Genomic DNA, 16,028 nt, shown 5'->3' with positions numbered 1-16,028 from the left:
TACGAGATTGTGACAATTATTGATTGTTTAAATGTTTCTGTCTTGATAAAATACGTAATTTGTTTGTTAACATTGACATTTTAGTCTTTTGAAGAACAAGCATATATGTGAGATTAGTGGTTCTCCAACTTTTCAGATCAAGTACCACATTTAATAAAATGAGACATTCCAAATACACCTACTCACTGCCATAGAAAATCACTTAAATTATTTTGTAATTTCATTTATAATGCCTTTAATAATTTAGGAAACTTTTCAAGTACCTCTTCATAAATATGGATGTTTTCAAGGGTTTTCCATGACTTGAATTTAAAAAAGGTAAATTCAAGTACTTCGGACCCTGTTTAAAATTGATTTCCAAAACGACCTGTTAAGAATTTTGACAATTTATATCTGCATGTGCCATGCATCAACAGATAAATGGAGTGTAGATTCCACCACATTATGTACACAACATTAGTCTTGGCCTTCTGTCCAGCAGACAATTCATACAGAAGCCTGCAAGGTTTGTTTTGGATTGCTTGCCATGGCATAGTGGAGACCACGACCCCAAGGCCTGCGCTCATGCTGGACCTGCCCTCTGGATCTCATTCATTATTGTGCTGCCATTAGTCTGCAGATACAGGTATCTCCCTCACCACCAACCTCACCATATGTCAGTGCAGTCTACACTAATGATGCCTTTTGTTCCACATCGTTTCTGCTCCACAGCACCACAGATTCACTGCCAATTAATTAGTCCTGTCAATCCAGCTTCTGCAAACCCCCTCCTCCCCAAAAAAACTAGATTTCTTATAATTCATGAATTCAATGTTAATTTGACCTTGTCAGATAGTATGGCTTCGACCGTAAAAGTGTAATGGAGAATGGAGACAACCACAAACAAACTGAGAGGTTAGTTAACTAAAGGTATTTATTTGATGCCGGTTTTTTAAAAGTATGGTTGAAACAAATGATAAAAATAACAAAGCAAATGTTCAACAAACAACTCGTAGTTGAACAATGAAAGAAAAAAAAACTGCTATGAGCAGCAAACCTCACTGACACTAATCAATGTCCTTCAAGTCGTGATTTGACTCGCCCTTTATCACTGACTAACAGGTAAGATTCTACACACACAATTTCAATCCCTAAAATATAACACGAAATCTAATGATTTCAGAAAGCAATGGTTCTTCATAAAGACATAAATAGAGCCGTTTTGTTATCGCGCTCCACTGATGACGTAACTTAACAGTCACGCCATCACAGACCTCAAACTTTGATTTGGAATTTGATCTCAAATGCTGTGTTCCAGTTAGCGTAAGATATATTATGTCAAGGCCTGCACAAATAAAATGAACTTTAACAAAATGAAGTGAAGTGAAATTGATTGCATAAGTACATGCAGAGTTCCTAAAACGACTTTGTAAAAAGCGCATAGTAGTATTATCTTACAAATGATGGCGATCTGTTTCCAAATGGATTTGTATACTGTACATATTCATCAGACAGCTGCCTTTGTCTAAAAAACCCTGGTAAAATATTTATTCAGATCTATCTCCAGGATAGCATTTGAAGAAAAATGCCACATTTACATAACCAAAGCACTTTAAATCTTCTAAGCTCTCTGACTCTGGGGAAGCTGCTTGACTGGAATCTGTATCTTTTCAAGATGCAAACAGCTGCCTTTCAGTGCTTGATGGATATTAAATAACGCACACATAGTATAGATATATATATTTTTAGGGCTGTCAACGTTAACCGTTATGTCATTCACGCAACATCAGTATTTTCTGTCATCATTGTTAAGCATTAGATAATATAATCAAACTTTTATTCATATGAAGGTCTTTAAACTATTCAGGCGCGATTTTAAATGGTTGTATTGAAACGTCCAGTATGGATTGACAGCTTCTGGCTGTGGAACATTGCTCAACGCAACCCGACAGCGGTCCCGTCTGGTGTCAACTTGGGCTTAAGGCTGCATCAGAATCTGTCTCACAGTGCACCAGTTTTAACTTACCTTTCATAGTATTTTTGCAAGCGTAGTCTTCAAGGAGTTAAATAAAATCATAAATGAATTAAAGAGTAGTGAAAATAGGGAAGCGCTTTAGACTTGCTCTGAGCGACAGCTCTTAAGGGGGTCGTGTTCTGAAACCTGTTGGTGGGACTCCTGTCACTAATGTTAATCAACGAACAAAATAAAATAAGAAATCAACGTTATTTTGTAGCTATAATGAGGACTCTTCTGTATTTCATGTATTTAGCAGTTAAGACTGTGTAAAAAAAAATGCTGTGTGTGATTCAGTTGTTATATTCTTTAATCGATCGACAGCACTAAAATAAAAATGTGTGAAACAAAATAAGTAGTGTATGTTTAATTTCTATACGTGTGCGATTAATCGCAGTTATTCACACGAAAAGGGAGTGATAATCGTGATTCATTTTTTATCTATTGACAGCACAAATATATGGTTTCAGACAGATGTGTGATATTATTTTTAGGCAAATAAACAAACTTTCAAAGTATTTGCATTAACATACCTAATACATAAAACCGAGGATGTGACCTAATATTTTTGGGTAAACCTGGGTTTCAATTAACAATTAGACCAACGTAAATGTATATATTTTGATGAGTAAAATAAAATGCTTTTTAAACAAAGTAAAAATGTAATGTTTGTATCATATTGAAAAAAGGATAGGCTGTATTTGCATGTCTTACATGCTATCATGCTAGATCAGTCTATAATAGTTTTCTGATAGCTCTGTCAATCTATTCCTTTACCAAATACAATATAAAAAGTTAGAGAGACGAATGTGGAGGAATGAAAGAGGCACAAAACTCCAACGGATCTAGATCAGTCTATTAAACTACACACATTTGTCATGTCTAATCAGTTTACATCAGAGCTCAGGTCTGCATGTTTCAAAACATCCTACAGCAGAGACACAAATGAGATTTCCCAGAGGTGCAGCAACCAGTGCTGCCAGCTTTTGCAATAGCACAATTACAGTAAAGAGATCTGATTTATGCAATAACTTTTCTCCTGAGCTTTGCACAGAGAGTTGCACACAGTAGGATGGGTCAGATCAATAGATTGTATGCAAAGCAATGCACAGAAGTTCCTTTGTGTAGATTTAACACACAAATCTTTCTTATACAGTATTCTGCGTGATTTATTTACCGTATCCCTGAACTAATCAACAATTATATCCAGATAAATCCAACAATAAAATCCATCTGTACCATATCCAGCAAACGTACTGTGAACGCAATCCCCTGACCTTGAAATATAATATTCATGATTTGCATATGCACTGAATAAACATTTCAAACACAACATTTTTGCATTGACTCCAAATAAAAATAAAAATTGATGATTTGCATTTTGTTTCATTATAACTGTCCAAAATCGAATCTCAGGAAACAATTTCTGAATGGCTCTTAAAATGTCCCCTGACGTTAAGCATAAGCATAAACAAAAGTAGGCTTATAATCATCCATCATGTCAATGAGCTATCAAATGTAACCTTTCTTGATTCTAATCTAGCATCCCGCACATACTGCCACTTTTCATAACTATTTTCCCCTCAGTGCGAAATCTTCAGACTCTGGCTGTGAGCTGGTTGGCTGTTACAACACTTGTTGACGGACACTTTGAAAGAGCCTGCTATCGCAAGAGACAGTTTTATAATGAAGAACGTGAACCCAGCACTCCGGCATATGATTAATTGAGTATGCGATAGCCTTCAGAGGTATCTGCTGAGACACATCGTGTATGAGCTTAGAAACAGCTCGATGAGAGGTTGAGAAACACTGTGAACAAAAACTTTGTCGATGATTAAACTTGCCCCACCTGTGACACGGTGCCGTGAGTTTTGCTGACTCACTAGTGTTTGACAGTAAAAATATTCCCTTTAAAATCTTCTAACAAGAGCCTCTGACACAACAGAGGAGAAGCTTGTAAAATTCTTAATCACATTAACACATTAAGACATTCGCTGGGCGTATATTTGGTAAAAATATGAAATGGCCCGCAAATACAGTTTGAACCTTTAATGCAATATTCAGTGGACTCTTCCATGTAGGTGACGGGTAACTGTGACATTGACGCTTCCTGTTGCTAAGCCCCAAACAATATGCTGTCGGCGCTTTAGCGGCGATGTTGAGAGCAGCAGAGTTTTCAAAGTGATGTCGAAAGCTTCTGAAGCAAGGAAGCCTAGAGGTCAGATTTTTTCTTTACACATTTAAAAACCATCCCCTAACCACATGCAGAAATAGAGCAGGAACTCTGCCTTTGATGTTTTTATCAGGGTTATAGAGATCAAGGGGGAAAAGTGGAAGGATGTTAAAAAAAAGAATAAATGCATTCAGAACTAGAGGAAGATTGAGAGAAGGAGAGACCTAAGAAAGAAAGAGAGAGACTCTTCAGGGTTGATGGAGCATAACTTAAACTGTATAGTCCACACATTTTAAGTACGATTGCAAAGCACCTTAATTAATTTATTTAGCTTTTTATTATATATTTTGTGTATATGGATGATTTGGCAAAATGAAAGGTACAGCAATCATGCCAATAAAGTACTTTCAAAATTGAAATTAAGATAGATGGACCATTCTTCACCAAGCTGAAAGGAGGTGATAGCAGAGTGGAAAAGACAGGCAGAGAAAGAGGGATAGAGTTGAAGAGTATCTTTTAGAGATGAATTAGTTGAAGGGCGATGAGAGATCACGCATCATTTGGAGCATCCAGAGGTGTGTCACGCTGCAACCGGATCTGGAAGCCAAGAACAGGTTCTTATTCAGAACCCGTTCCATTAAGAAACCCGTTTTACATGATTATTTTGATGATGTTTGATTTCATCATTTGCATGATGGATTTGCATCCATTGCGACTGCGTTCTTCATGCTGCGTTTAATGCGGGTGGTCCACATACAGTATGAGACCCTGTCTCTGAAATCCAGGCTCAACACCCTGTCTACACCGGACGCGACGCCATGCGACTTTTGTGTAGTTTTTACATAGTTCTGAAGTAAATGAGGGCAATTACTGACTGACTGTTCATAACAATGACTTTTAATACATTAAAAATGAAACATTACCATTAAGCGCCTTCCAAACCAGAACCGGAGTCATTAAATTCCTCACAATTCCCATCTCTTGTCTTGCCATCTGTGAAAAGGTCATATTGAAGAGCAAATATGTACAGTGTTGACTGACAACCCAAACCGTTAAGCTAAATAAGCAAGGCATCTGCCAGGGTCCAGACATACGCAGGCAGACGCCTGAAAATGATCACTTTTATTTCTAAATTGTGACGGTTAAAGGTATGAGAAGTAACAACAATCAACATCACAGCGAATAGAACAGCGCAATATAGATTCATATAATGAAAGAACTTTCTAGCTGAAACATGTCGTCTGAACGTTTTTACACAAAATACGTAGAAATGTCATTACAAATAAACAAACTGCCATGCTTTTCCATGCCAAGCCTTTCCTATGAAATTGCAATGCTATCGCAGTCTTTTATTTGAATGGTGCTACAGCAGAATGCAAAATTGAATAACCACAGATGTCATCTTGGAGTCTAAGAACAAATCAACCACAAAAAAACATTAGGTTTCCCGAATACCCTGTCATGGTCCAGTAAACTGAGGGCTAAAATTAAATTTCACTTATGATTTGTATATGTTTTCATTAATAACGTCCTGCACACCCACACGTGCACAAAGGATGAAAATATGATTTTACGGCAATATTGCTTTAATTTAAGCAGTCGTAAAGTTATATTTCTGATCTCATTGCATCAGCATATTAGAATGTCATTTCTTTTGTGAATATTATTTCTGCTGAGGCTTTATGGCATCGGAAATTAAATGTGCGGAAGAATCTGCCGAGATAAACAATCGGCTTAGATGAACAGAATAATCAAACAAAAGGCCGCCCTCCAAGGAGTTCCTAATGCACGTGAGGAAAACAGTGAACAATTCAAGGGACTTTCACTTGCTGGCATTCTGTGAACGTTTAATTGGATTCCTCCCAACCCTCCCATTTTAATCAGCACGTCAGAAGCGTTTATTGGCGTTTTAATATTTGAATCCTTGAAACAAAACTGGACACGGGTAATTATCTATAGCATCTCATTACAGCTGCCGCTGAAAGATGGAAAGTGGTTGAGGTATGTGTGTGTGTGTGTGTGCGCATAGAGGAAAAGGAAAACCGCTTACTGTAGCTATGGCATAAGATCAAAATGATAGGCTAAGATTCCAATTGTGTTGTCCACAAATGATCCTTAGTGTTTAGTAGTAAAGATAATAATATCATGAAAAAAACACACCAACACAGTTTTCTAACAGCCGACTAATCATAACATACAAAAGCACGGAAGTCTTAGCAGAGCATTTAATCTTAGCTGTGCATTTAATATTATAATAATTGATTGTGTGGTAATGTATTTAGTATGGCCAGTTGCCAGGGTGATATTACACTATGTGCAATTACAGTTAAATTACTGTTAACTACATGTGTTTACAGTAATATGGGCTAGGGTTAGTTTTATAACTCAACTACTTCAACATAGGTTACAGTACCTGTCAAAAGTTTGAAAACGCTTGACAGAAATCTTCTTTTTTTCTGTATCGTGACGTATATTTGAGTAGAACGGCTTCTGAAATCAGAAAAAAATGAGGGGCGGGGCTTTATTTTACCCTTCCCTTTTTGGGCCTGGAGGGATGGGCTAAAAATGCCTGGCCATCGGACAGTAAGTATAGTAATAACTCTTTTTTGTTGTTGACGTCATTTGAGTTATTGTTAACGTTTTTACAAGTACAGATCAATTAAAAAAGGTGTACACGGATAAATCATATAAAACAATCACTGCAACACTGTGTAAAACACTTAGAATTTTCCTGTTTGATTGCATGTTGACTTTAAATGTTTGAAATGACTTTTGTCAAAACATTATTTTGGAAAGATATACATTTCTTTAATTAGAAAAAAATGCATTCAATTTAAATGGTTGACTTAATAATGAAGAAAAAGCAGTCATTAAGAGCCAATAGAAGAGAACTCGTTCAATAATCTTTGAAAAGCTTGCTCTCCTACTGTACCTATAGTACCTTGATGACTTTACTTATATTCTAAAAGCAGGGAAAAAATATTTCCAGACTTTTTCCATCCGCTTTATGATGCAGCACAAAGTTATTCAGTTCGTCAATAGGACACCACAACTAACCAGGTTGCAAGAACAGAACCACAACTGACACAAATTACTAAATGACAATGCAGGGTTAATGATTCATAAAAAAATCCAAAACAATAGTGTTTATGAAAGGTTGGGTTACGAATTATAGTAGATAAGATTTAAAAAATATTAGGGATGTTTGAATTAGCAAGCAATGCTAAAAATCTGCCTGTTCTGTGTGCATATTCACTTTATAACCTAATATAATGCAGCAGCCCCTATTCAACACCACAAAGGACTTGAAATATAAAACAGAAGTGTGTGCGGAAGCTCCTTCAGGGCCAACAGCAGCCTTTGAGTCTGATGAAACTGTCAAACGGTGACATATTTTTTATTCTTTTCATATCTATCTCCAGTTCGGTCCACCCATCTTTAATACCAATAAATAGAGCTAAAAAACAAAAAAACATTCCTTTGTTATCATGTTACAGAAACAAATAACTACAAAAAAGATTTTTAATTGGAAGATAACAATTAGTATAACATGTCTGTTGTTTGCTGAATTATCCTTCTTTGAGCAGCATAGACTGTGTACCAAAATAGACACACTTCGGCTACATCCAACTAATGGGCTTCTGGCTCTCTGGGATGAACGGGGTCTCGGGGTTGCAGCCCCCAAAACTGTTTTGCTCAGATTTGGATATTTTCATCCAGTTGCTGGTCAATTTTAGAAAGTTTGTGTCCAGGTTCAGCACACACACAAGCGGATGGCTATTAAATGGTAGCGCTATAAATGTGCCTTGTGTCCTTGCTGTTCTTCTCCCGTCTAGCTTCTGGCATGCGGATACACTCGGCCTAATGCACATCAGTGGTAATGGCTGTGCGAATCACACTGAAAGCCGTAGAAGAATCAGAGCACACAAAAAAAAACAGAAAGCAGCTTTCGCTGAACCCAGTTATCTGACCGTGTCTCAGAGCAGCAAATCACGGAGGAAATATACACAAATATAAGACATCCACAAACAAACAAGGTTATTAAGATAAAAGTGAATTACTACCCACAGGGCTTAGAACAAGAGAAAGAATGCAGGACATACTCATCCCCTTCACAACATGGAGTTCCATTTAGACCTTTTAGAAGAACTCACAGGATGCTTTGCTTCTTCTAGAGGACTTTATCTCCTAGCTGTCGCACTGCTAATCACCAGGAGCACAGGGAGGCGATATCAGGGGCAAAACTGACCCCAGATTCCATCTAACTGCAACAATGCGTGCACGGAGAAACACACACACATTTCCGATTTGCTGAATTGCAATATTTGAAGCAAGGTTTTTTTTGAGGTGTAAAAAGTAATCTATTTAGATTAGTGGGACACTTCAAATCCAGCTCAAAATCTGATACACATTGTACATATAACTATTCAATATATACAGCTCCAGTTGTAGTTTAATCAGCATTTATACATGTATTGCGTCCATGCCATTACAGATCATTCCGAAATGACGTGTTATTTACGAATACATTGTTTTATTCTATTCAACATATAATTTGTCATTTTGTGCTAAATAAATGAGTTGTCCTTAACTATACACTTCTCTGTGTTATTTTTGTGAAAACTCGTTTTTGGCGTTATCCCAAAAGCAACACATATTGTGTTGTTTTTAAAAAACATTTTTAGATCGCATAAAGACAGCCAACAGCAATGGCAAGACTCTTTAAAAAGGATCACAGATTTGAAATCAAATCCTCATTTTTGAAATGATCCTAAAATACATATAATAAATATTAGTATTGTGTTTAAAATTATTATAAAAGTTTCTCTTAGAAGTATTCAAGATCAGAGAACATTGCATCTTTCAATTTTGCTGCAAATAAAAAAACTAGTTCACAATTTCAAAGGGTCATATTTCGGTGTCTTTGGCATATTATAAGTTGCCTGTGCATGTATTAGACAAGTAAAATTGCTAAAATTAAAGTGTTGGTACAAAAGATGCATGCTATCACAAAGCAAATGCTTACCCAGACCTGCCTGAAACGGCTCGTGTTACCACACCCCCACAAATCCACATTAGATTTGTGATATGAGTTGACTAAGACTGCCCAAATGTATACGCAAGTAAGATGTGGGTACCGGTCAGTACAATTGCTTTGGAACCTGATGTTCCAAATACAGTTTAAGAAGCGTTACATTTCTGTCACACACTTGCAGTAAAAATCCACGTGTTTTAGAGAGGTAGGGCAAAGAGAAGAAACAGTACAAACATGCACGGTATGTGGAAAATACAGCGTTTTTTTAACCTTAAATCGTGTATACACATTGCATTACATCTAAAGCAATCGATAAAATTTGTTTTAGCAGTATCATATGACTCCTTTAACAACGTTCATGCCAAAGACCTTTTTAAAAAGTATTTAAGGCAAAGAGGTTATGTAAAAACAATAGGTATAATCACAAAATAACATTCTGCAGTAGGTTATAAAACTGTCTTAAAGGGTCTCCAAACATTTTTGCAATAGCTGGAATAATCTTCTGGTTACGTCTCTTGCTTAAGGACCTCGTGGCATTGACCAGTCCAGTGTTAGGGGTTTAGATATAAACCGCCCCCTGCCACTTAATGTGGTTATCCTTTCATATTCCTATCAAGATTCCAACCGACAACCTCCCAAATACTAACACAGCCCTTCATCCCTAAATCACAGCTTTTGCAAATAATTCACACTCCCTTCAATACAATGCATTTGGGAACAGGAATGTTAATATTGTAAGTGCAGACAGGAGTGTTGGGGGGTGCACAAAAAGCAATTGAGTTTAGGCAGCTAATTTCAACACCATTCACTGGTTCTTCAATCATCAAGCGTTTAGATCATTTTACTGAGATTACAGCTTCACAAAATGAAATGTACAGGATGAGCCACTTTAGTTATTTTCCAGTCCATTTGGCACAACAGTCCATGTGCCTTCCTGCCGAAAGCTTCGTTCAAAACTTGTTTTTTTACCAACAAACAATGCTAAATGTCATAGACATGATAAACCACATACACAGTAGCGGTCTTATTTAGCTATCTTTCAGTTCCTGACGTTTTAACTTTAAAACCATGCTTGTACATGTAATGTATTTAGATGAAAGAAGTTACATTTATTACAAATATTATTTATTTCGAGTGACATACCTAAAGACTATTTTTCAGATGAACCTTACTTTTCAAAATATCAGAAAATACAAAGACAGAAACACACATGCAAACACATTAACTCTCTAAAACTCTGGAATCTGTGTGTTTCTATAACCTTATACAATGTGTTTAAATTAATATAGAAATGTTGTCCAAAACCTGCTACACCTGAATTGAGCTGTTGTCATGGCAACCCTCACCTGGTGGATGAAAACCTGGGCAGTGCGGGGACTTAGCAGCAGGATAGCCTTTCTGAGCGTGTCTCGGTACCGATTGAGCTCCTCCATCCTCATGGTGCTGAAGAGGGTGGAGAAGACCATGGTCACGTTCCGGTCAACCTGCTGTAGAGACACGTCCAAACCCATTCGAGATGCCTGGTCCAGAAAGCTCCGTAGGCCACGCACATCTGAAGGAGGGAGAACAAAGGAGAAATCTTGACATTATCCAAAAATATGCAACAGTATTTAAGATGAATAGTATTCAAGAATGAGTTTCATCTGTAACTCGACATTGCAGAATTTATGTTTAAAAGTTGACAGTTCTATCAAATATAAAGCTCTGTCACCATTTACTTACAGTTACAATAAATAATCATTTTTGTGATTAAAAAAGGCTCCATAAAAAGTTCTACTCATGTTATTTGCCAGCAGTGACGCCAAATATCACTGAATATAAACACTATTCATTATCATATATGTGAGAAAAAGGAACCAGTGCCAACATTCTACTAAAGAATAAAAATAATATATCTTTGGAATAACAAGAGGAGTAAATGATGACAGATTTTTTTATCTTTGGGTGAGCTATGTCTTTAAATCTTCAAGACTGCCTCTGTTAGCTGCTGAAGATTGGCCTCAGAGGAACAATAGTGCCATTCGGCGCAAGGCAGCGACACAAGGACAGTTGAGGACGATGAAAAAGGCAAAGAGCCCGGGAGACAGAATCCTGTTTCTTGCCCCTTTGCACATCACGACTGTCACGTCGCGAGAAGGCTGTTTGATGGCTTAATCGTCTTGTAGGGCCTCATGAAACTTTCAAACCATCCTTTTTAACAGAAAGGACACAGAGAAGAACCCTCTTCTAGGACTAAAATAAGATCTATTGTAGCTGTTGTATTAAATAAATGTAATTATGTACGTTTTCTGGTCTTAAGGCTATTATTTTATTTTCACAGCGTGACATTACCGCCAGTTGAAATGTGTAAAGGGCTACACCTTCGTCACTTTTATGCAGCCACGTTTTTTACTCCCCTCACCACAATTCGAGATGTTAATGTGTGTTATTACTAACCACTGACATGTCAAAACCAAAAAAGAATGGTATGGAAAAGATAACAGTAAATGTATAGAGTTTTGGAGAAGCTAAAACGCTAACAGGTCAATTTAAGATGCTGCTCATAGATTATCGCTGCATTTAGCGTTGCTAGCAACGCTTCACTAAATGTGCAGTGAACACAGAATATCCACTACTATTGAGAACTTGTCTTTTAACACAATCATGTCCAGCAGCTGACAGTTGTGTAGAAGCCACAACATATACATTTGACACTTTAAGAGAATGCTAAAGTGCCCTTGAGACAATAACAGGGTGAAATGGATAACGTAGCTTCAGTGCTATTGGCTAAATATCACTCAACCTCCCTGAGAGAAGAAGACTGAACTCTCATCAGGGTCAAAATATCTCTCAAATATCCCCCTCCCGTAAAAACTATTTTATAGCTTTTTCAATAATGAACATAGATCTGTTCTATCCCAGTGAAAATCTATGTTTACGAGCAGCTACAGAAAGGCAACTTTATATTTTTTCTTTTATACTATTTTTATAATTTTATCAGTATCTTGGGTCTGTCAACTTAAAGGAACCAAACAGTACATGTCTGATAAAAATCCTCAATATGAGCAGAAAATGTTTAGCCCATCTGCAGATTTCATGGTGTTCTGACAGCTAATTTTGCTTCACTTGACAACAGTGCAGAATTTACATTTAAAACAGCTTTTCAGTATCAGTCTGGAGAGGTTGCTCAGAGACAGATAGTCTTTGTTGCTTATTCACTTAAATTGTTCATTCAGAGATCTTTAATACAACTTTGGATATAAAACAGTTTTTTAAGGTCAGGGAGTTTTGCTTTACACTTTGTCAATTCATGTTTCTAAAGTCCCAGTGAAATAAAAAATGACAATTCTTGTTATTTTTTCATGAAATGTAACGTTTATAGTAAATAGCTTATCAATGAGTAAATATCTTATCAAATATTTTCTATTTAAAATGAATTTATCCTCATAATCTTCAGATAAAATCTGAAAATGCTCTTCCGCCCAGACATGACTATCCATCTCAAATAATGTAAATTAGATGGCGTGGCCGGAGCATCCGTTAACTCCTCCCCTTCCTTCAACCGTAGGTCTGCTTTTATTTTCGTTTCAAAATCAAGGCACCAGCTGTTTTTACACATCCAAACAATTCGCAGTGAAAAGCGCAAGCCGCGCCAACTAATTCCTTTTCACTCGGAAATGTGTCAGAATAGGCAAGTAAAAACGATCGTAACTTCAGGTTCACTGGGATTTAAAATGTAAACTTTTGAATAGTATCAGCTAAACAGTAAACAGCAAACAGTAGGAACAGTTCAGCAAAAATGTAAATTCTTATGTAATTTTATCATTCTCATGTCAATCCAAACCTGTTTGACATTCATTCTTCTGCAGAACAAAGAATAAGATATTTTAAAGAACACTGAACCCACTTGGCTTCCATTTGAAGACATTTCCCTAAATATCTACTTATGCATTTTAGAAGAAAGAGTCATGGAGGTTTTGATCCAAATACAGTGACGTATTTCTGGTAATCTATCCCTTTAATGAGACACTTCTGTAGAAACTCAAACTGTGTTTCAGCTCAAATCTGCCGCGGTTAATGTCTCTGCCTGTTATAAGCATCATCCCAAAAGCGAACTACAATACATTTGAAAATATCACCGGTATAACAGTTTGGATTTAGAGTATATACGTATTGCAAAATTTTTTTTTTGTTCTATGCGAAAATGAAAAGCACATAACCTCTGTCCTTTCATTTGATAGAGTACTGAGAAATTCTAATGTATATTACTGTCTTTTTCCTGCGGTTTCTCTTTAATTCAATCCTACTGGCACATACATATTTCATTGTCCGAAATCACATATGGTCACATAAAGTCTGAGATAATAAATTGAATGATCAACCATTTTATAAGTTTGTTTGCACGTGTATGCAAGCGCTTGATATTCATGACTGCAACTCATCTTGCGAGCGGACAGAATGCTACAGGCTACAAACTGTTTCCATGACAACTGAAAATTTACCATCAAAACACTCGCTTCAAAAGAGATTACTTGCCCCTCGATGACCTGTAGTGTGTTCTCCAAACAACTTAACAGGTACGAAAGCCCGAGCAGAGCGCATTAACAAACAAATGAAGTACAAGTGGTTCTACAATACACTAATGAAAACCCTTTCAGCATTATTGCCAATGATGTTAGTAGGCCAATATTGGTTTTTGTTATTCTCAATAATCCAAAAGCCTTGATGCATTTTCGCAGGTAAACACGCGCAATATGGAAAACAAAACATTATTGTAAATTATTGAGAAAAACGTATGTTTCATCCACGATGAAAGAACAACATGTCGAAAATGAACAAATCATTAGATGGATAATAATCAAATTCAATTCCTCAGTGTATAATAAAGAATGTAATACTGTAGTTCCATAAAGAGATGAGCATCACGTTGCAAAGGGAATGTTGGTCTTTTGGCATGAAATCATGTCCAGTTCCTGTCAGAAAACATATTTGACAGTTTAAGTGCAGGACTTAACTGTGCTCACTATATTAACAACGTGATCTGAAGAACATCAGATCAGATTTAGCTTTAGTGTTATATGCAGTCGAGCAGGCCAGGTAATGGTATGTCACTCGGCAGTGCTGTAAGTTGATGGGTTAACTCCAGAAAATGAATCTGGGATATATTGAATGTAATTTATTTTAAAGCTGCCAAGCTGTGCCCTTAAATGTATTCTCTCCCTTCAGGAAAGAAAATAATAACATGGTAAATGCTTAATAACATATTCAATAACCCATGGATCATTTATAAACCGCTTGCTGGTTTACACTAGTCAAATCCATGAACATCTGATGTATGAGCCTTTAAGAGTGACCCCACAAACACAACAAATAAAAACACACGCACACAATCGTTTCATTTCCCCAAACTCTCCAGGATTGGTTTCATTGTACCATTGTAAATCAATTATCACAGCCTGAGCTCCAAAACTTAAAGGAAAATGAAAGTCACTCGAGGAAGCCTCAGAAAAGCAGAAATAAACAACATGGAAATTTGCAGAAAGAAAAGACTGAGAGGTCTTTAGAGATATAAATTGGATTTGCTTAAAAAGTGTTATTATATATCTAAATGTCTATTTACTATACAGGGAAAAAAGGTTGGTGCAGGAGATCAATCGAGCTATTTAAATAAAACACTTTGACTTCACTCTGTTTTTTCTGTAATGATGAACATAATGATCTGAAGTCATATTGTGACATAACGACATGTTCTTGGGTTTAATAACTAATAGAGTAGGTGATATATGTTAACATTTACCTTAGTATGCAATTAGCAGGCGCTTTTGCAAAACAATTGAGGGTGCATTCGAGGTATACACACACACGTGCACAGACACTTATATATGCTTCCATTGTTGGATAAAAGCAGCTTGTGTTTAAATAAACCAAGTCTAGATCAAACAACAACTGTTTGTTTATAGAAGCCTCTTAACTTGTAACATGACATAATAAACAGAATATTGATAATGAAACGGCTTCATAACATCCATATAACTTAGTGTTTCATAATGCATCTACATTACAGAAAAGCACATTGTGATTAAAGATCACAGGCCGCTTCATCTTTGCATTAGGGGTCACCGTCAAACCCTTTCCAAAGATCTTTTTAATTGGTTCTACAAAGAGTTAGGAGTTATGAAAGCTCATCGTCTCATCCACCAATAAAAGCTTCTAGACTGTTGCTAGGAGATGGTAAAATCATTTCATGTGTACGTTCTTTTTATGATTCTGCGGTTGCATCTCAACCCACTGCCCTGTCGTACAGAGAGCCGGGGGGCCAGGGTGGGAGTATTGCTCATGCAGACCATGGAGCGTTCTTCCTGGAAAGACTTAGACAGAATACTCATCTTCTATTAAATAAGAGAGGGTTGGCTTGACACACTGTTGATTGGTTCCACGTGACAGCGTTTCAAAATCTACACAGGATCAAAGAGACAGTTGCTCATTTAATCGTCCCTGACATGAATTACCAGAGACACCGTCTGAATCTGAAACAAGGCCACATGTTTCACGTTCTCAGTTATAGATGTGCTCTTCTTTTCTTGAGAAGGCCACATGTTTCACGCTCTAAGTAATAGATGTGCACTTCTTTTCATGAGAAGCCAATTTACAATAGTTCATCATCCTCTTGTTCAAAAACAGGAACTTATGACATGAGCTTTATTATTACACCCAATGTTCTGACGTGAGAGTATCACTTTAATATTAATCACTCATGTTCCAAACAAACATGCATGTCGGCATGCGTGTTCACACAGGCACTCCACACATACAAACCAGTGTAGGGGACCGATCACGTAAAAAGCGTT

At 36.8% G+C, this 16,028-nt stretch overlaps 1 protein-coding gene across 3 annotated transcripts in view; it reads right to left on the bottom strand.

Annotated features, from left to right (window-relative positions):
* The window catches only part of grid1a (glutamate receptor, ionotropic, delta 1a), a 207,576-nt gene that overhangs the window by 56,182 nt on the left and 135,366 nt on the right, over positions 1-16,028 (bottom strand). For all 3 annotated transcript variants that reach the window (XM_056768187.1, XM_056768189.1, XM_056768188.1), the window contains exon 4: positions 10,548-10,753. In XM_056768187.1, coding sequence (XP_056624165.1) covers positions 10,548-10,753 — 206 coding nt within the window. The remainder of the gene's footprint in view (positions 1-10,547; positions 10,754-16,028) is intronic.

This window comes from Triplophysa dalaica, chromosome 15, assembly GCF_015846415.1.
Source record: "Triplophysa dalaica isolate WHDGS20190420 chromosome 15, ASM1584641v1, whole genome shotgun sequence".
Taxonomy (NCBI): domain Eukaryota; kingdom Metazoa; phylum Chordata; class Actinopteri; order Cypriniformes; family Nemacheilidae; genus Triplophysa; species Triplophysa dalaica.
The sequence above is the reverse complement of the archived record's forward strand: the minus strand, read 5'-3'. Positions and strand labels throughout refer to the sequence as shown.